Genomic DNA, 21,788 nt, shown 5'->3' with positions numbered 1-21,788 from the left:
TTAAGAATAGATCTATGTATTATATAATTACATGGACCATAGAGACCAAGTATGGAGAAAAGGAATGTCATAATGCATTATTGATGAATATTGCACCCCATAACCTTTGTAGTTGTTGGGGAGAGATGTTTTAACATGAAAAATCTTGCAGTATGTGGATTTAGCAGTAACCAGAAATAGTGAGGATTTATTGTAGCTTTCTCTCACATACTGGAACTTGCAAAAATGTTCAACTCTGTGATTTAGAAGTATATACACTTCATAAGTATTTACATAATGAGCACACATACATGTTTGAGATGCATAGATTTCATAAGAATTTTTTTAAGATTGGGGGATTAGAACTTTATAAAATGCATTACATTTTTTAAATATTGTGAACATTTGAATCAAGCTGATTGCTTAGGACCTTTTCTCTCTTTATTGTGACAAATGTATAATTTTATACAGCAATTTGTGTTTTCCTGTGGGTTACACTGTCCTTATTACATTGTCACCTAGCATTGTGCATTAGGGAAATTTAAAGTCTTTTAATTGTGGTTTTATTATTTTTTCTCATTCTTTCTTAAATATATTTTTTTCTTTATTACAATTTATTCACTTTGTATCCCAGCTGTAGCCTTACACTCATCCCCTCTCAATCTTGCCCTCCGTCCATTCCTCATCTCTTCCTATGCCCTTTCTCCAGTCCACTGATAGTGTAGGACCTCCTCCCTTTCCAGTGGTTTTATTATTTAGTGATAGAATTAAATGGGAGTGTAGCTCATGGTAGAGTACACACATGCCTGCTATAGGCAAAACTGTGGATTCAATTCCCAGTACTGAAAATAAATAAATAAATAAATAAATAAATAAATAAATAAATAAATAAATAAATAAATAAATAAAGAAATAAAGAAATAAATAGAGCGGGAGCCAAGCGATGTAGCTCAGTAGATAGAGTGCTTGACAACATGAATGAAGCCTGTGTTTGGCACTGCATAAACCTCACATGGTGTCATATACCTATAATTCCACTCAGAAGGGAGAAACAAGAGGATCAGAAAGTCAGGGTCCTGTACAGCCACATAATATGTTTGAGGCTCTCCTGGGATACATGAGATCCTATCTTAAAAAAAAAAAAAGAGGTTGGATCTTATTACATGTGATATGTTTTCTATAAATATTTCAGTGTTTTCTATTTTTTTTTTTTTTTGGTAATTAATCAGCTTCATAAAGGTTTCATCTTTGGCTGTACTTTTCCACCATTCCTCAGCACTGTTTTCTTCCATGCTTTATTTTGAAATGGTTTTGCTTTATCTTTTATATTGACATCCTATAGGAGCTTAAATCAGCACCAGATATCTTCACAGTTGTGCATTCACATTTCCTCATGGCTTCTCTGAGTCACTGTTTAAAAGCACTTTTACAGTTGGTTGGCCAAAGTAAACATAGCTCTACTTATTAACAGTATTTTATTGAGCAGAGCAAGAGTGCCAATGCGAGGTTAAACAAAGTGATTAACATTGAGAATTTAGTACATATTAACTATGTTTGATGTTCTTAATAACTGCTCATAAGATTTCAAAAGGATCGAAATGGAAGATTAGAAAGGTAAATGAATTATCAAATGTTGCAGAGGTCTTGGTGATGTAACAAGAACTTTGGTGCTTAAAATTTCACTTCCAGGACAGTCCTTTTCTGTGCCTTATCTTACTATTTTTGTAAGGCTTATCCATGGACCTGCAGTAACCTTTGTTACTTTGAGGTTTGGTGCACTAAAACCTAGTAGCTGTTACCTAATTTACACATGTACTATATCATACCGCTGTTGCTCAATGAACAGTTCCATTGAAAAAAGTGAGGGCGCTATGTTAGATTTTGTAACTTTCACAAACATATTGGCTTTTAAATGTTTATTTTTGTTGTGTATATGGTGTGTGTGTGTGTGCAAGTGCTATTCCCGCCTTCCACTATTATGTGGTTTCCGGAGATTGAGCACAGAGATCACCAGGCCTGTGCAGCAAGTGTCTTTACTGACTGAGCCATCTAGCCAGCCCATATATACTTCTATTTATTTTTGTAAATTTTTAGATGTTTTTATTTTATGTGTATGAGTGTTTTTGTCTCACATACAATGTGAGTACCTGGTGCTTGAAGAGGCCAGAAGACAGCATGAAAGTCCCCTGAAACTGGAGTTATGGGTGGTTTTGAATCACCATGTGTAGTATTCCATTGTGTAAATGTACTACAATTTCTGTATTCATTCCTCAGTTGAGGGACATCTGGGTTGTTTCCAGATTCTGACTAATATGAATCAAACTGTTACAAACATGGTTGAACAAATGTCGTTGTTGTATACTTGAACATGTTTTGGATATATATTTAGGAGTGGTATAGCTGGATCCCAAGGAAGCACTATTCCTAATTGTCTGAGAAAGAGCCAGATTGATTTCGAAAGTGGTTGTATAAGTTTACATTCCCAGCAGCAATGGAGGAGGGTTCCCTTTTCTCCACATCTCTCCAGCATGTGTTGTCACTTGAGTTTTTTATCTTAGCCATTCTGATGGGTGAAAGGTGAAATCTCAGGGTCATTTTGATTTGCATTTTCCTGATGACTAAGGATGTTGAGCATTTTCTTAAGTGTTTCTCTGCCATTAGATATTCCTCTATTGAGAACTATCTGTTTAGCTCTATACCCCATTTTTTAATTTTATTACTTGATTTGTTATTGTTTAACTTTTTGGCTTCTGTATATATTCGGGATATTAGCCCTCTGTCAGATATAGGGTTGGTGAAGATGCTTTCCTAATCTGTAGGAAATCATGAAATATGCAGACAAATGGTGGGAACTAGAAAAGATTATACCGAGTGAGGTATCCCAGAAGCAGAAAGACACACATGGTATATACTCACTTAGAAGTGGATATTAGACATATAATATAGAATAAACATACTAAAATCTTTACAACTAAAGAAGCTAAGCAAGAAGGAAGGTCCTGGGTAAGATTGTCAATCCTCACTCAGAAAGGCAAAAGGGATGGACACCAGAAGAGGGAGAAAATAGGCAACAGAACAGGAGCTTACCATAGAGGGCCATTGAAAGACTCTACCCAGCAAGGTATCAAAGCAGATTCTGAAACTCATAGCCAAACCTTGCGAAGAGTGCAGGGAATCTTATGAAAGAAGGGGGAGCTAGCAAGACCTGAAGGGGACATGAACTCCAGAAGGAGAGCAACAGATCAAAAAAATCTTGGCACAGGGGTCTTTTCTGAGACTGATACTCCAACTAAGGACCATTCATGAAGATAACCTAGAACCCTTAGAACCCCTGTACAGATGTAGCCCATAGTAGCTCAGTCTCTAAGTGAGTGCCCTAGTAATGGGAACAGTGATTTGTCTTTGACTTGCACTCAGTGGCTGGCTCTTTAATAACCTCCCCCTCATGGAGGAGCTGCCTTACCAGGCCACAGAGGGAGACAATGCAGCCAGTCTTGATGAGACTTGATAGGCTAGGGTCAGAGGGAAGGGGAGAAGGTCTTCCCTTATCAGTGGATTTGGGGCAGGGTATGGGAGGAGATGAAGGATGGAGGGTGGGATTGGGAGGGAATGAGGGAGGTGGCTACAGCTGAGATACAAAGTGAATAAACTATAATTAATAAAAAAATTTAAAAATAAAAACACACAAACAAAAAATAATTATCATGTGGGTGTTGAGAAATTGAACCCAGTTCTTCAGTAAATGCAACAAAGTTTCTTAATCTCTGAGCCATCTCTCTAGCTCACTCAGCCTTTATATATAGTAAATTTAGGATACTATGTCTAGATTATACAGTTGTGATCAATGATTCTAAACTTTTTGGACCAAATATATATCCCTGAAATCCAGTTATGGTAGCTTACATTTTTAATTCTAGCTCACATTTGAGATTATTATCTCAAGTTGGAAATTAGCTTGGACTAAATAATGAGTTTCAGGTCAGCCTGAGCTACAGTTTATGAAACAGTGAGACCCTGATTCATAAACCAAAAGATAGTAGGGAAATGGCTTATTGGTAAAATTTTTTCTCTACGAGCATAAGGATCTGGTTGGATCCTAGGAAACTTTGAAAAATTCAGGAATAGTGATGCACAGTCTAACATTCACAGTCAAGTAAGCTGGTTGGGGCTGTGGCTGTGGAAACAGACATATCCTGGGGACTTACTGGCCAGATAGTCATGACAAAAGGCAAGTTTCAGATATAGTGACAGGCACTGCTTCAAAAAATAGGTTGGTGAAACAATAGAAGAAGATATAAGTAAACTTCTGACCCCCACAGATGATCACATGAGTGAAGATAGGTCACCTAGCCCAACACATATAATGGTGGGGAGGGTGGAAGGAGAAGAAACCACCACACAAATTTCTCCTTGAGAATCTGGTGAAAGCTGTTTGACTTTTTCACTTTAAAAGGGGTTATCTTTTTATACATAAGAGTTTTTTCCTTCATTTTCTACTGTGTTAACATTATATGTTCTTGAAAGCTATTCAGCATCATGGGGCCTACGGTGTAATTTGGACTGATTATGAGATCTCACAGAAGTGGTAAAACATACGAATTGTAAAAAATCCAAGTGGATATTGAGATGCATGCTTATAATCTCAGCATTTGGGTAGAGACAGTAGGATCAGGTTATGTTTAGCTACATAACAAATTCAAAGCCAGGTTGAGCTATATGAGAATTTGTTTCTGACAAATAAGTGAACTAACAAACAGAAAGGTTATTTACAACATAAGAAAGTTAGTAGTAAATGAACTATTATGAAATAATCAAAACATTTAAATTGAAGACTAAGGATAGTAAGTTCTCTTTTGTTTTGTTCATTTTTTTTGAGACAGTGCCTTATGTACTTAAACTGGCTTGAAACTCATTATGTAGCTGAAGATGACCTTGAACTTCTGATTTTCTTGGGTCCACATCTTAAATGTGGGGATTACAGGTTCCAAGCCAGTTTTTAATGGTGCTGAAGATCAAACCCTTGGCTTTATGCATCTTATATAAGCACTCTATCAACTGAGTTATGTCCCCAGCCAATAAGATTACTTTTAGTCATTTTGCAGGATTAGTATTTAAAGATCATACATTTTGAAATGAAGCTGTTGATACTAAATATGTATTATTATTTATTGTGCATTATAGATTATAAAGGTCACTGCCCTTTGAAGGCATTAAATAAAATTATGACCTACATGAAAGAGACTCGTTTGATCATAGGTTATTCTCGAGTTTATCTGTTAGCTCATTTGCTTATACAATAACTTGTGTAAGACATAGAATATGTGGCAGGGGTTTCAGCTATGAATCTGAAGTGCTGCTGTTACTGGCTGAGCACCCCTAACTTGAAGACAAAAAGTCTGAAAATTTTTGAGTGTTGACATGATTGTCACACATGGAAAATTCTACATCTAACATCATGTTATGGTTACAGTCAGAAAGTATATGAGAAATATTGCATAAAGCTACTTTAAACCTGTACATATTGGTGTATAATGAAACATAAGTGAATTTAGTGCTTAGACTTGGGTCTCTCCCCAATTTTATACATACACACACACACACACACACACACACACACACACACACAAATAAAATATAAACTGATAATTTAAAATATAAAAGACCTAGGGTCCTAAACATTGCAAAATGAGGGATATTCAACATATGCTTAATGTTAATTCAGAGAGACAGGGGCACAGGGAAGGAACAGCTAGTTCTGCCTGCAGGAATTGCAAGAGTTTATAGAAAAAGTAATACTTGACAAAAGTGTTGTGGACTTTAGATAAATTATGAACTGTAATGAAGATGACATTTAAATTGATCATTTCCAAGGTAAATGAGTTAACTATGTCCTGTAGCTTATATTAAAACAAGCCCTTTTTATTGTGCATCCATATTCATTCATTTGTTCCTTCATTCATCTATTTATTCATCCATCCATTTATTCAATATTTATTGATGGAGTACTCACGATGTGCCTTCAGTAAAATTTGTGAGGTTTTCTGTTTTCTGCCTTGGTGAATATATCCTGGAAAGTTCAGTATAAGCTGATGTTTCATTATACTTTTTATTATCCTTAGAGTGTTCAGTTCAAGAATTTGAGTGTGCAGTTGTATAAGAATTCTGTTGGTCAAGAACCACATCACAAAAGTGTAAAGGTATTTACTATACACATTCTGGAGTGATGGTCAGTATTAAAAGTTAGAAATCTTACTTCTAAGAATAAAGAGCATGATATTTTTAGGTGTTAGAGGATATGCCATGACTATATCAAAGCTTTGTTCCCATATTTAGCTTATGTTATAAATGTTATGTTATTTAACTTAGGCCCTGCCCGTGGGAGTTTATTACTGTAACTATTTGAATAATCTTGGAGGTAATAAAACCAGTTTTTCTAAACTGTATTTTGACAGTTTATTAAAATAGTATAGCAGAGTGTGGAGAAATGCTGAATTTAATGAGTCATATTATCATTATTTTGCTGCAGGACTGCTCAGGGCCTTTAATAGAAACAGTGTACTCCTGGAATTTATTCCCAGAAAAGAAGTATAAATGTCCCAAATTTTATGACCATTAATACTTTTCCTTCGAGTGTCTGATCTAAGGATTAGTGTTCCATAAACTTTTGTGGGGAATTATGACTTTAAACTCGGCCTTTCCTAGTGTGCAGAATTTTGGGATGCCTTTGTGGAACACTTGGAGTGTATCTGAAATTTCAATAAAAGAATTGGACAAATAATTAGGAGGTAATTACATCCCCAACTTAGGTGAGATTTGTTTATCTAAAGTGAAGATAAATACTGGGCAATAATCAAATAAATTGAGACTGTCTAGACAACCAGTCTCTTGAGTTAAGGACAGAATGAAGTTAATTGTTAGCTTAATTCTATTTATCACTTGAGAGTGCGCCTTGTTTTCAGCTTATTGAAATTGAAAGGATTGTAAGATTGGCCATTTTTAAAACACAGAATGATTTAGCCGACAATAAGCATAAAAGCCAGATATATAGACAGACAGGAATGGTTGTATATATCAGTAACAAGCTTGTATGCATACTGATATTTGTTCTCTTCTCTCAGCAAGTATAATACTAGTTTAAAAATGAGAAAAATAAACTATTAGTACTTAGAATATATACATATCTAGCTAGCTAGCTATATAGATATAGATATATAGTGATATAGTGATCTGATACCCTATGCTTAGTTACTTGAGATAAAGGTAATTTAGGGGCCAGAGACAGCTTAGTGGTCCTTTGCTGGCCTAGCTAATGTAATAAGGCCCTGGGTTCAACCCTAAGGACCAGTAAAACCTAACTTGTTTCAGGAATAGCAATGTGTTTTTAATCCCAGCAGAAGCTGACAGATCTATTTGAATTCCATGTCAGCCAAGACTATATAGGGAGGCCTTACCTGAAACAAAACAAAACAAAACCTGTGGGTTGAATCCTAAGGACCAGTAAAACCTACCTTGTTGCAGGGCATGGTGGTGGGCCTGGTCCTCATATCTTAATGCTGTATGATTTTTTTCCTCATTCATTGCTATCTTGCCACAATAGCCTCACTGTTTATAGCACACACTGTTTATAGCCTTTAGACATTTCACAGCATTCTTTGAAAACAGGATCCTTGTTATTTCCTTGTAACTCATTTCCACTGATTACCTTTTTAAAAAAAAGTTAAATTTTAACCCTTACTTTCCCCTTTCCTTTTCTTTCTCTTCTTCCCATTACTTCTTTCATTCTTTGACATACATAGTCTTGCCTCACAGCCAGTCTAGTCACAAAATTTACAACCCTCCTTATATTGAACTCTATATATGCTTTATTTTTTGTTTGTTTGTTTTCTGTTTTTTTTTTTTTTTTTTTTTTTTTTTTTTTTTTTTTTTTTTTTTTTTATCAAGACAGGGTTTCTCTGTGTAGATTTGGCTGTCCTGGACTCACTTTGTAAAGTAGGATGGCCTCAAACTCAGAGATCCTCCTGCATCTGTCTCCCAGAGTGCTGTGATTACAGGTGTGTGCCTCCATGCCTGGCTGGTTTATTTCTTTTGTAACAGTTAGTACAAAGATAAACAAGTATTAAGATATCATTTTAAATATAATGAGGACTCAGTACACAAGTGGGTTTCCCTAGTAAGAGGAGCAGGGGTTTCTCTGGCATGAACTCAGTAACAGGCTCATTAATAACCTCCCCCCAGAGGGGTGCAGCCTTGCCAGGCCATGGAGGAAGACAATGCAGTCTTGATGAGACCTGTTAGGCAAGGGTCAAATAGAAGGAGAGGAGGACCTCTCCTATCAGTGGACTAGGGGAGAGATATAGGGGGAGAAGAGGGAGGGAGGGTAAGATTGGGAGGAGATGAAAGAGGGTGCTACAGCTGGGATACAAATTGAATAAATTGTAATAAATTATAAAAATGAAATATAATGAATGCAAGCTGAAAAATAAATATGTATAAACTATATTTTTTACTCTGAGAGCTTAGAGTTCATGTACACAATGGCATTACAGTAATCATGAACACAAAAAGCTTCATACTTTGGTGTCTAATTTTATACCCCAACTAAAGGGACCAAGGCTCACTATAAAAATGGGTGACAGTAAGGCTAGGACAGGCAGGAAAGATATGGTGAACCTGGGGTATCCTGTAGAACAAGAAAGTAAGGAAGTTCATGTACATGTACAAACACAAACTGATAGAGGAATAACAAAGTTCACACAAGAGCTCTCAGGGAACAATTTGAATAATTTCAGCAATAAATAATATAGTATTGGATTATATTCCAAAGTTTAAAAAATATTTGTGAGCCCATACTAATGACTGAATAAATAAATGAAGAAAAAAACCATGTCTGTACTGCTGAAGAGTTCCCAACAATTTATATAAACTGTCCTCAAAATGGTAAGCCATAACTTCCAGTTTTTTAAATGTGGAGTGTGCATAGCATTCCTTCCAAAGAGTACACTATATAAACTGGAGTGACTGTGTAGTTTTATAGTGGAGAATTCTGGGAAACTCTTACTGAAATAGGTGATTAAATTAAGATTATCATAAATGATCATAATACTGAGAGCATGTATCTATGATAAAATGGTAATATACAACATTGTCTTAACTTTTCTACTGCTATAATGTTGGATTTGAAATGTATTTTTTAAAAAAATTGTTTACAGATGAGAAACTGTTCTTAGCTTTGAGGTAATGAATGAAGTTAAGCATAGCTTCTAACTCTAAGAATCTTAGAATCTACGGAGGGAAGCAAGATATAGGAACCATGTAATACAGATATAAATCATAGGAGGTGGTCATAAATTTGAAGTTGGGAAAAAAACCTAGATATTGGAGTGCTGCTGGAGGCATGGAAGTTTTACAGAAAAACATGCTCTTCTGCTTATTTAATTAGCATTCTTTTAGTGCTAGAGGTAGAACTCAGGGCGTAGAGCATGATAGGTAAATGCTCTACCACTGAGTCCTATCCTTGTTTATACAGTCAGAATTTCTGGAAGAGGACTTAGAAGATTCTCTAAATATCATTTGACTACTCCAGAAAACAAGATACTTTTTTTTCTGATAGCTAATCTCTAACACAAGAGTATAAGCTATTTATTTGAGGGTACTTTGTGATAGCTAATAATATTGCTTAAATTTTTCTATAATAATAGCAAAATAAACAGATTGGATATACTGTTGTTTACTCATTTCCTGGGTATATCTGGTCAAATCTGGGATGTCTGGTATTTAGATGTTAACATTTCTTCTCTTTTATTTTGTCTTTAGGATTAGCTGCTGCCAAACTCTTGTCTGAATACAAAATCAATGTCTTAGTTTTAGAAGCCCAGGATAGAGTTGGAGGAAGAACACATACCGTGAGGGTAAGTGATTTCAATAGTTTATGGCATCTCACTTAAACTCTAAATGGGGCCATAGCACTGGAGGAGACCTCATGAGACCACATAGTTAAGCCATTAGGCCAACAAGTCTAAACTGTTTTATCAAGTAAGTAGTCTTTTCTTTCTTCATTTGTTTATTTTTTAGACAGCATCTTTCTCAGTATCCCAGGTTAGCCTTAAACTCAGTCTATAGTACTGGAAGACCTCAAGTTCACCCTCTTAACTCAGTCTTCCACATGCTGAGATTATAGGCATACACTACTATTCCCAACATGATTGTTATTTTCAATAAGTGCTCACTGTATAGTGATGACCTCAACTTCAATCACTCACATTCTAGAAACACAACAAAAACTTCATTACAGTGTTATAGTTTCTATATTAAAGAGTCAAATTAGTCTATAGTACCAGAGATAGTACAGTACTTTGGTTTGACTAAAAGTGATTTTGTACTCTAATACACAGTCATACACACATACACACACACACACACACACACATACATACACACAAACATAGAGAGAGGAGAGAGAGAGAGCAGGTTCCTTGTTTATTCAACAGTATGGTGCTTAAGTGTAGTGGCTATAGAATGCAAAAATAAATGCAGCATATAATTTCCCTTGGTCTCTTTCCTCAGGTTGGGTGTGGCTAGATATAAGGAAGAAGCATGGTTCTTACATCTTTGCCTTTTATGCATGGACCTACATTAGCATTCTGGAAAACTGCAGGATAACTATTATTTTTTTTTACTATTGTGTTTACAAGTAATTGAGTCTGTGGGAGCTGATGAAAGTACATAAGGAGAAGCTATAAGGAAATACTGCGAAAGACAGAAATTTGTGGGACATGTAATGAGACAGGAGACAGAGGTTGGAAGAGCTAGAGAAAAGCCGTAGAAACTAAGAAGGAGGGCTAGCCTAAAACAGTGCTATGATGCCCTGTCACTGGAGGAAAGAAAGAATGCTCAGTGGAGTCAAATAATATAGGAGGATGACAGAAAAGATTTCTTTGCTTATGGCAGTTAGGAAGTCATTAATATGCCCCTTCGGTAGAGCACAAAAATACAGTAGTAAAGGCTCAGTACTGGTAGTGTAAAAAAAAAAAAAGCATATTGTTTTATTTTAAATGACTAGAAGGACAGAGAATATATGCCTTGGTAGAAATTTCAGTTAGACTAATGTCAGAATGGCCTAGGCAATAATAGTAACAATGGTTTAGGCAATGAAAACATTAAATTATTTTACAGAAGTTTAATTGTAGAGATTCTAAGATAGTACAGGAGTTTAGTTTTGTAATAAAGGCTTCAGAATTTTCTTACCCTTTGTTCTACCATTCTTTGCATATTGGATTGTTGTCCTGTGGTAACAAGGTAAGCTCTAAGCAGGTCTCCTCTTGAGGAACAAGAATTACTGAGCCTTTGTGACTCATAGCAGTAAGCACTGCATTCTGGGCATTGAAGCAAGAGGGTAATGAATGTAAGACCATTCTGTGGTACATAGTAGTGTCTTGTTTAAAAAACAAACAAAACAGAAAGAAATAGAATGAAAGGACAGCACTATCCTTGGCTGAGACAAACAACTTTTACTTTACCAGTAAACTCCATGCTGACATTTGTCTCATTAGGCAGAGTTCGCTCACATGGCTATCTCAACTATAGGAGGAACCTGGGAAAGCAAGTAGTTAACATTTCCAGGTAGCAGAGAAGAAAAAGGCATAAGGAAGGGAATTGGAATGGCTATTGCAATAACTGTGTGATGTCTGAACTAGGATAGTGCTGTAGCTCTTCCAGTCATACCATTCTACGGATTCTTCTTATTTGCATCTACTTCACTAAACCCATGAGGTCTTTTTCTATTTTGCTCATCTCTAACAATGTGCCCCACAACCTTGCTACTCCAAGTGTGCTGTATAGACCTGGAGCCTTGGATTACCTGGAAACTTAAGAGAAAATTCTCAGGGCTGTTGAATCTACATTTTTTAAAAATTATCTTCTGAGGGAGGTTGCAAATATGCTGCTCTGTGGATAATCCTGCTCACTTCCTTCACTTTAAAGTAAATCCACATTAAATTTATTTGGAGTATTTCTGAGAATTCCCTTAGATATAGTCTGCTATGGGTTTTGGTTAAGAGCACTTGTTGCTCTTGCAGAGGATTTGGTTTATTTCCAATCACCCATGCGGTGGCGTACAACCATTTATAAGTTAGTTCACTTGCAGGGTTTCAGGTCCTTGTATGCCTTCTGTTGGTAACAAGCATGCACACTGTACACATACATACATGTAGACAAAATATTTATACACAGTAAAAATCTACAAAAGGAGTGAGGAGACTGGAATCTGTTCACTGTTAGTACCTGACACTAACTTGGATATGTCCTAATTAGAATTTCACATGCAAGTTTACTCAGCTAAAAGATCAGATATACTCATATGTCTTCCAAGAAGCTCTTGCATACCTTTATTTTAATGTTTTGCTTGTTTTTGAGACAGGGTCTCACTGTGTAGCCCTTGCTGTTCTAGAACTCATATGTAGGCCAAGAGGGTCATAATTCACATAGACCTGCCTGCTTCTGCTTCCTGGATCCTGGGATTAAAGGTGTGAACCACCTTTAATTTAAAATTAAAATTGTTATTTTAATGTTTTGAGACAGGATCTTATCGTGTAACCCAGGCTAGCCTTCAACTTGAGATCCTACTTCTCCAGCCTTGGGAATGATAAAATTATAGGTACACATTTCTACAACCAGCCCATCTTCAAATTGAAATTGAAGGCATTGTATGGTAGTACAAAGACAAGTTGAACATTCTGCCTATATTCACATAGTAGATGTGTTTTTTCTGTCATTTTCTGAAAAATATTCTTTCATTTTAAAGAGAGTTACTACATTTTGCTTTAGTCCTACATTCCTTATCCTTTTAACTTTTGCTTATTAAATAGGGACATCAGTCATGTTGCAGATTTTCAGTTAAGAGCAAGGAAATGAAGTTCCAACATGCTTATCCCAGTCTATGCTATTGGCTTTAGCTACTTGGCCATATTGCTCCATTTATATATGCCAGCAGCAGACAGGAACTGGTGTCTATTCAGTAAGGTACTATATACCTCTTTTGTATACGAGAAAGGAGTCTTAGAAATACTGAGAAATGAACACTTAGCATTTATAGTTCAAGTGCCTAGAGAGAAAAAAGAAGGCTATAAGAAGGGTCAGAATGTTATTTAGTACAAAGCTAAATCAAATATTTTTAGAATTGATTCAAATAACATAATCAATTAGGATAATTTTTGAACAAGAAGTTACACAACTATTTTGAATCTTAAAGACTCAAAATTTCAAATTTGATGTTATCACCTGGCCTCTTCTGGTTGATTTTCTACAAATTCAGAACTTAGCATTTTTTAAATAATTAAACCATCTATAATGCTACAAAATCAAATGAATAAAGTTACAATGCTTGCAAGGCTTCTACAAGGTCAACATATTTGTTTCTTAATAGATTTCCATGTATGTGACCTTTTAGGCTGAGTAATATGACCTCAATAAAGAAAGGGCAAGTACTATATGACAGAATACCATATTACACTTCCTAGTGTCTTCCAGCAGAACCCAAGGTATTTCACTGGAGTATTTCTGCTTGAAATATTTTAATGCCTCACTCTTTTTTTTTTAATTCTTATCTCATATATTACATCCGAACTCCAGTTTCTCCTCCTTCCCCTTTCTTTCCCTACCTCATAATCCCCACTATCCACTCCTCCTTTCCATTTAGAAGATGACAGGCCTCCCAGGGATATCAATCATACATGACATATCAAATAACAATAACTCTAGAGACTTCCCCTTGTATGAAGGCTGGACAAGACAACTGAGTAGGAGTAAAAGGGTCCAAAAAGCAGGCAAAAGAGTCAGTGACAGCCTCTTCTCACTGTTAGGAGTCTCACAAGTAGAGCAAAATACACAGCCATAACATGTATGCAGAGGACCTATGTCAGACCTAGGCAGGAATGCCTCAGTCTTTTTCTTGCTTCATTTAGGATTATTTGCTTTAGAGAGAGAGTCAACATTCTAAAGAAATGTTTGGAAATTACCAAGAGTCTTCTTGCTGTCTGTGTTAAAGTAATAGAAATTGGGGCTGGAGAGATGGCTCATTCGTTAAGAGTACTGGCTGCTTTTCCAGAGGACCCGGATTCAATTCCCAGCACCCACATTTGACAAATGTCTGAAATTTCAGTTTCGGGAAGTTCCCGTTCCAACACCCTCATAAAAGCATACATGCAGACAAAACACCAATGCACAATAAATTAAAAGTAAATAAATTAATAAAAGAAATTTACTGATGTTTTATTCTTTAAAAGGTTTTGGAGAAAAAGATGCTTCACGAGTCAATACTGGCAGTTAATGAAAGAAAACATGAAGATTATGATATTCAGATAAAATAAGTAAAAAAAAAAAAAAGCACTTCATTACTAGTGCTAAAGAGTAATGGAACCCTAATTAACTCTTTTATTGAAATAAATAAAATGCTAGCAAAAGTACACTATATTGATCTGAGAGGGAAGTTAGAAAGTAGTAGGTATCTAAGTTGATCAGACAGCTGAAAATCAACCATCCAAACTAAAACCCAGAACACAAGGGCAAGAAATGAATCACTGAGGTAGAACCTCATACCTAGAGTACATTCTTGATGAGGAACATAAAATGGTTATTTTGGAGAGATACTGCTGATTTGCTGGATCTCCTACCATCCTAAATGCCCTTTAGATTCCCTTGCCAGCAACTGCAAAAACAAGACTCCCACACAGCAACTCAGCAAATACTTGGGGGCTTGTTCAGCACTTGTGGACCAATGTTCATTCTGCCCAGAAATTGTTTTGCCTTTGTTTTCAAAGTACTTTTGGAATTCACTGCTTCCTACTGTTGTCATTACTATACCATGGTGGGACCACTTTCACTTCTAGGCCAGGTTACTGCTATCTGAAGTCCCTTTCCTATTCTTGTTCCCTATAATATTTTTTTTAGTATTATAGCAATGAAAGTGAGTTGTTCAGATTTAAGTCAGATCTTAGCAATACCCAAAGCCTTCCAAAGGGTCACCTTTCACTTAAATAAAAAGCTGATGTCTTTACCTTGTTCCGGGAGGTTTGACCTCACAAACTCCCTGATTGACTTTCTCTCTTTTTCATTTGGTTCCAGCCCAGTGAAATATGTATATGAGAGAAATTTTAACTCTTTTTCTTAGGTTGGGCTGCATCTTAGAGCTAAGGGTAGACTGCAGGAAGACTACTCCACATGTACATTTTCTTCTGGATTTAAATCTTAAATGATGAAAAGAAATAGTTATCTGTTATTATTAGTGTCTCATAAATCTTTTCTGAGAAAAGTAACCCCTACCACTCCACTGATTTCTGCATGGTTTTCAAGTACAGCGATTGTTACATTATAAAAACAAATCAGACAAGTAAGGGTAAAGGCAATATGCAAATGCAAAATTTGGTGGATACTGTAGAATAGAAATAAACTTGAAATAACTTATTACAAATACATAAAGGAGTTGTAAATTATCACCATACAATTTGTTGATTAAATAAAATGTGTTAAGAAAAAAGCTGGATAGAGTGGAGGGCTGCTTTTAAGAAGGAAAATAAAAGTTTTAGCTATGAGAGCATTTACTTATTTCTAAAAAAAATTAGTTATATGAATATTTTGTGCTTTTAAATATTCTTTTGCCATGATGCAGTTTTACCTGGAAATGTTTAGGATATCATCAGAAGTCCATGAATGTAGGCTAATTTAAGAGTTCAGCTGGTAGAAATCAGGGAGTTAGGATTAATAAATTCCTGAATGACACTTACAGTATTATTAACCCAAGAGAAAAACACACATAATAACAGAAAATTCTCAACAGAGGAATATCAAATGGCAGAGAAACACTTAAAGAAATGTTCAACATCCTTAGTCATCAGGGAAATGCAAATCAAATTTACCCTGAGATTTCACCTTACACCCATCAGAATAGCTAAGATCAAAACGTCTAGAGGCAACGCATGCTGGAGATAATGTGGAGAAAGAGGAACCCTCCTTCATTGCTGCTAGGAATGTAAAATGGTACAACCACTTTGGAAATCAATCTGGCGCTTTCTCAGATAATTAGAAATAGTGCTACCTCAAGATCCAGCTATACCATTCCTAGGCAGATACACAAAATATGCTTAAGTATACAACAAGGACATTTGCTCAACCATGTTTGGAGCAGCTTTATTCATTATAGCCAGAATCTGGAAACAACCCAGGTGTCCCTCAGTGGAGGAATAAATACAGAAATTTTGGGACATTTACACAATGGAATACTACTCAGTAAATAAAAACAAGGAAATCATGAAATTTTCAGGCAAATGGTGGGAACTAGAAAAGATCATCTTGAGTGAGTTATCCCATAAGTAGAAAGACACACATGGTATATACTCACTTATATATAAGTGGATAGGAGACATATACTATAGGTTAAGCATACTAAGATCTATACACATAAAGAAGCTAAGCAAGAAGGAGGCCCCTGGGTAAGATGATCAATTCTCATTCAGAAAGGCAAACAGGATGGACATTGGAAGAGGGAGAAAACAGGGAACAAGACAAATGCCTACCACAGAGGACCTCTGAAAGACTCTACCCAATGGGGTATTAAAGCAGAGGCTGAGAGTCATAGCCAAACTTTGGACAGAGTGCAGGGAATCCTGTGAAAGAAAGGGGAGATGAAGGAGGGGACAGGAGCTCTACAAGTAGAGCAACAGAACCAAAAAATCTGGGCCCAGGGGCTGAGAATGATTCTCTAACCAAGGACCATGCATGGAGATAACGTAGAACCCCTGCAGAGGTTTAACCCATGGCAGGTCAGTGTCCATGTGAATTCTCTAGTAAGTTGAACAGGAGCTGTCTCTGACGTGAACTCACTAGCTAGCTCTTTGATTACCTCCCCCTGAGGGGGAAACAGCCTTACCAGGTCACAGATAAAGATAATGCAACCAGTCCTGAAGAGACCTGATAGGCTAGGGTCAGATGGAAGGGTAAGAGGACTGCTTCTATAAGTGGACTTGGGGAGGGGTATGAGAGGAGAAGAGGGAGGGCAGGTGGGATTGGGAGGAAATGAGGGTGAATTTAGGAGGGAATGAGGGATGGTGCTACAGCTGGGATACAAAGTAACTAAATTGTAATCAATTGAAAAATTAAAAAAAATAAGTGATTTTCAAAGGATCTAGATAAGCAGGATGTACTATAGTGTTCATTCTGTGTTGTACTAATGAATCAACATCACCAAGAGCTCTGCAAATGGACATATCTACTGAATTGTCAGACAGTGTTCCCCAGTTTTTGAGTGGAAGAAAAAAAGGTTTTGCATTTCAGGGGTACATTTTAAAGAACAAATAAGACACAAGTAAGTTAACAAAATAAACAGGATTTTTTATGATAAAAGGTTTCTTGATTACAAAGTTTACTTTTTTTCCTTTCTGCAGAATGAACATGTTAAATGGGTAGATGTTGGTGGAGCTTATGTGGGACCAACCCAGAACAGAATCTTACGCTTGTCTAAGGAGCTAGGCATAGAGACCTATAAAGTGAATGTCAATGAGCGTCTGGTTCAATATGTCAAGGTAAGCCTGACTTTTTATTTATAAGACCAGTGCATATAGATTTTATTTGAAAAAGACTTGGTTTATTTGTGGTTTTTTTCCTTTTTAACATTTATTTTAAAATTCTTTCATTGTATACATTCACATTATATGGTATGATGTATGCTACATAAGTGTATTGTCATACAAGCATATATTGTACATGAAGCATATTCTTTCTCACACTCTTCCACCTGCCTTTCTCACCCCTCCCATTAGCCTTCTTTGTTCCTCTATACAGTTTTGTTTCTCCTTTCATAATTTTATATGCCTGTGTAAAATCTAGGAACTACATATAAGATAACATAATATTTCTTTTTCTCAGATTTTTAATTGCATTCAATTTTCTGCATAATTTTGTTCTGTATAACTAAATAGAGCATATTTTCTTTACCAATTCCTATGACACCTATGTTAGTTCCATAACTTATGTATTATAAATAATGTTACAGTAAATATTTACTTGTAAGTATGCCTGTGATGCTTTGATAAGGAGTCCTTTGGGTAAATACCCAGGAATGGCAGATGTGGGCCATATAGTAGATCTAATATCAGTTTTTTGAGAGGCCTCCATACTGATTTCCGCAGTAGATAAACAAGTTTACATCCGTACCAGAAGTGGTATAGAAGGAGTTCTTTTTGTCCATATTCTCCCAGGATTTGATATTATTTGTTTTAAATGACGGCCATTCTCATTTTAGTAAGATGGAATCTCAATGTAGTTTTGATTTGAATTCCTCTAATGGCTATTGTATTTCATCTTTTCAAAACGTCTGTGTTCTTGTCATTAGTCAGTTTATTAATTGTAGTTTGTTGATGTCTCATTGTTTAAATTTTTGTACTTTTAATACATTTCAGATTTTAATTCTTCATCAGAAGGAAGCTTTTTTTCACTGAAAATACTGTTTTCATGTTCAGTCTATTCCTATCATGGTTTCTTCACCCAGATCCTTTCCACCTTTCCATCCATCTAACTCCACGCTTTCTCTCTATCTTTAGGAGATAAATAAAAATAAACAAAACAAAATTTAAAAAGGAAAAGAGAAACACATACACACACACACAAACACCAAAACATAAAAACACAAAATCAGGAACTGTAATATACAAGGAAAATATTAGTAAGATAAATGCCCAGACAAACCAACACGAGACAAAACAACAACAACAAAACAAAAAAAAAAACAAAAAACAAAAAAAAAACCCTACAAAAATATCATTGCTGGACATAGAGGCATAACCTTAAGTGTGGTTTATAGACATAGTGAGACTGTCGTAGCAAAGGAATTTTTCTTTTGTAAGCCAATGCTGATTGGAAATACCTTCTTGGTATGGGGACTGTGTCAACTTCATCTCTCAGCAGTGGGGCCTGTCTATCATGAATCTGTGCAGGCCTAGAAGAAACTTTTTAATTTCACGAAGTTCCCATTTGTTGGTTTGTTGGCATTATTTCCTAAATACCTGGAATTCTATTTAGAAAAATTCCTAAATAGGACTAAACCTTGAAATGTTTTTCCAATTTTTCATGTAGCAGTTTTCAAAGTCTCAAGTCTTAGATCCTATCTTAGTTACTTTTATATTGTTGTCACCAAACACCATGACCAAAGTAAATTATGAAAGAACACATTTAATTGGGGTTATGGTTTCAGAGAATAAGGGTCTTTGATAGTGGAAAAATGATATGGTGGTAGGAACAGCTGAGAGCTTATGTCTGGATCAGCAGGCAGGAGGGAGGGAGAGAGGAAGGGAGGAAAAGAGAGAGAAAGAGAGAGAGAGAATATACTGGGAATGTCACAAGTCTTGACATCTTAAAACTCATCCCCAGTGAAACATATACTTCAACAAAGCCACACCTTCTAGACTTTCACAAACAGTTCCACCAACTGGAGAAGCAGTATTCAAACATATTAGCCTATGAGGCCATTCTCCAAAATAAATTCTGAGACTCCAGGAAATCTTTTTATTGTCATCACCTGTAAAACCAAAAAGCAAATTACTTATTTCCAAAATACAGTACCACAGAATATATTTTACCATCCCAAATGGGATGAATCAGGGCATACAAAGAAATACTGGACCAAATGAATATTGAAACCCAGAAGGGCAAACTCCAAATTGTATAGCTCCGTGTCTGATGTCAAAGAGCTTAGGTAGCTCCAACTTTCTAGTTTGTGGTCTCCAATGATACAGCTCTTTCTTGGGTGGTTCCATTCCCTGTGTACAGCTTGTCTTAGTACATATCTCATGGCTCTGGCACTTCTAACATCTTGAAGTTTCCAATACAATCCAGGTTTCACTCTCACAGCTTTATGAAATGACTTCTCAGGTCCTCCTTGCTCGGATTCTCTTGTTCCACTCCTAGTCTGCCTCAGCTGTTCTCCTTAACCCTGGAGAAATATTCTACAAATTTTTACTCTTGTATATTTCATGATTCTAAAGCCACAACCATGTGGACAACAGTTTAAAGTTTGACTACCCACTTGGGATAAGCCCAGCATCTTTGAATCACATTTGTAACAGCTTTGATTTGTTGTTGATATTTAGGAGCAGAAAATTTCTTGGGCCCTTTTTCATCATTTGGAAGCTTAGGTAGATGGGGTCTTGTTCTGAGGGGCATGCCTCCTTTTATCCTAAATGCATATCAGGATTTGCCTTGATCCTTTCTCTTTCATCAAAAACCTTCACTCCAACATTAAATTTCCTGATACTCTGTTTATTTTTTTAAATTCTATCTTTTTGCCCCACTTGGTCTTTTTCATTGTAGACCTGCGTAAGAGTGGTTACTTGGAGACTGAGTGTATGGGTTACATCTGAGCAGAGGTTTTATGTCCTTGGTTGGGGTATCAGGTTCCCTAGTAAGGGGAGCAGGGGCTGTCTCTGACCTAAACTCAGTGGCTGGCTCCCAATCACCTCTTCCTGGGGGGGGGGGCAGGAGGAGTGCAGCCTTGCCAAGGCACAGAGGAAGATTCCTTTATCAGTGGACTAGTGGACTAGCGGTGGGGCATAGTGGGAGAAGAGGAAGGGAGGTTGGGATTGTGGAGGAGATGAGGGAGTGGGCCACAGCTAGGATACAAACTGAATAAATTGCAATGAATAATAAATAAAAAATAAAAAGTGTGATTACTAATAACCAAGCATTAGAGTCAGTATTATGGTGTGTTCAAATCTTGTCTGCCAAAGAAATTAGTCTATTACATTTCAATTTAGCCTCAAGAAAATTCTTAGAACAAGAGCAGAAAGCTGTTACATTCATTGCCAAAATATCACCAGAATGTTTTATAGCCTAACTCTTGTATTATTCTCCTCTGAAGTCTCTCAGGCTGGGCCTTCACAGTTCATATAGCTTTAAGCATCATTGTTTGCCATGCTACTACTAGGGTGACCTATCAAGCCATACTTACAGTGTAAGTATGGTCCCCATAGGCTCTTATGTTTGAATACTTGGTTCTCAGTTGGAGAAATTATTTGAGTAGTATTAGGAGGTACGGCTTTGCTAAAGAAAGTGTGTCACTGGGCGTGGACCTTGGGGTTTCTAAAAATTTGTACCATTCCCAGTGAGTTCTCTCTCTGCCTCCTACCTTACAAGAGATTTTAGCTCTCAGATGTTCTTGCCACCAGGCATTGATCTGGCATCATGGATTCTAATGCTTTGAAATAATAAGACTGACTCACTGCTTTCTTTTATAAGTTGCTTTGGTCATGGTGTTTTGTCATAGCAACAGAAAAGTAACTATGGTACTTACCATAGCTCTCCCAGGCTGTACTCCACTCCCTTTCCTGATGTATTTACAAGCTACGGTGGATGGAGTTGCCTGGACAGAAAAACAAAGGCAGGCAGACATTCAGGCATGTAGGTGCGCGCACACACACACACACACACACACACACACACACACACCCCTATGCATTCTTCCATAGTCCCAAGCAATTCTCACCAAAGAGCCACTTCTAAGGGCTCCAAAGAACAAAATTTGAGGACATTCTAGCTTTTGAATGGGTTCTTCTTCCACGTTCTCACCCAGAATGCCTTTGAACACTTTGTTCATTTGCTTGTGCCTGGCTTTTCCTCTTGGAAAGTATAGCCTTGTTTTAAGTATTTCCTAGTGTTTAAAGAAGAGATTGTTTAAACTCAGATCCTCAGATCCACCTAACAAATAGTAGCTTTTGCTACTGTTTTTGTTTCTCATTGAAGCCAAACTTGAAAAATGCTTGAGAAATTAA

General features: G+C 36.5%; 1 protein-coding gene across 1 annotated transcript in view; it reads left to right on the top strand.

Annotated features, from left to right (window-relative positions):
* Maoa (monoamine oxidase A) overlaps positions 1–21,788 on the top strand; it is a 65,470-nt gene that overhangs the window by 5,999 nt on the left and 37,683 nt on the right. The window contains exons 2-3 of the mRNA XM_055598265.1: positions 9,793–9,887; positions 17,412–17,549. Of these exons, the coding sequence (XP_055454240.1) occupies positions 9,793–9,887; positions 17,412–17,549 (233 nt within the window). The remainder of the gene's footprint in view (positions 1–9,792; positions 9,888–17,411; positions 17,550–21,788) is intronic.

The sequence above is a fragment of the Psammomys obesus genome, unplaced genomic scaffold, assembly GCF_907164565.1.
Source record: "Psammomys obesus unplaced genomic scaffold, mPsaObe1.curated_primary_1811, whole genome shotgun sequence".
NCBI lineage: Eukaryota > Metazoa > Chordata > Mammalia > Rodentia > Muridae > Psammomys > Psammomys obesus.
This window is presented reverse-complemented; position numbering and strand designations above follow the sequence as displayed.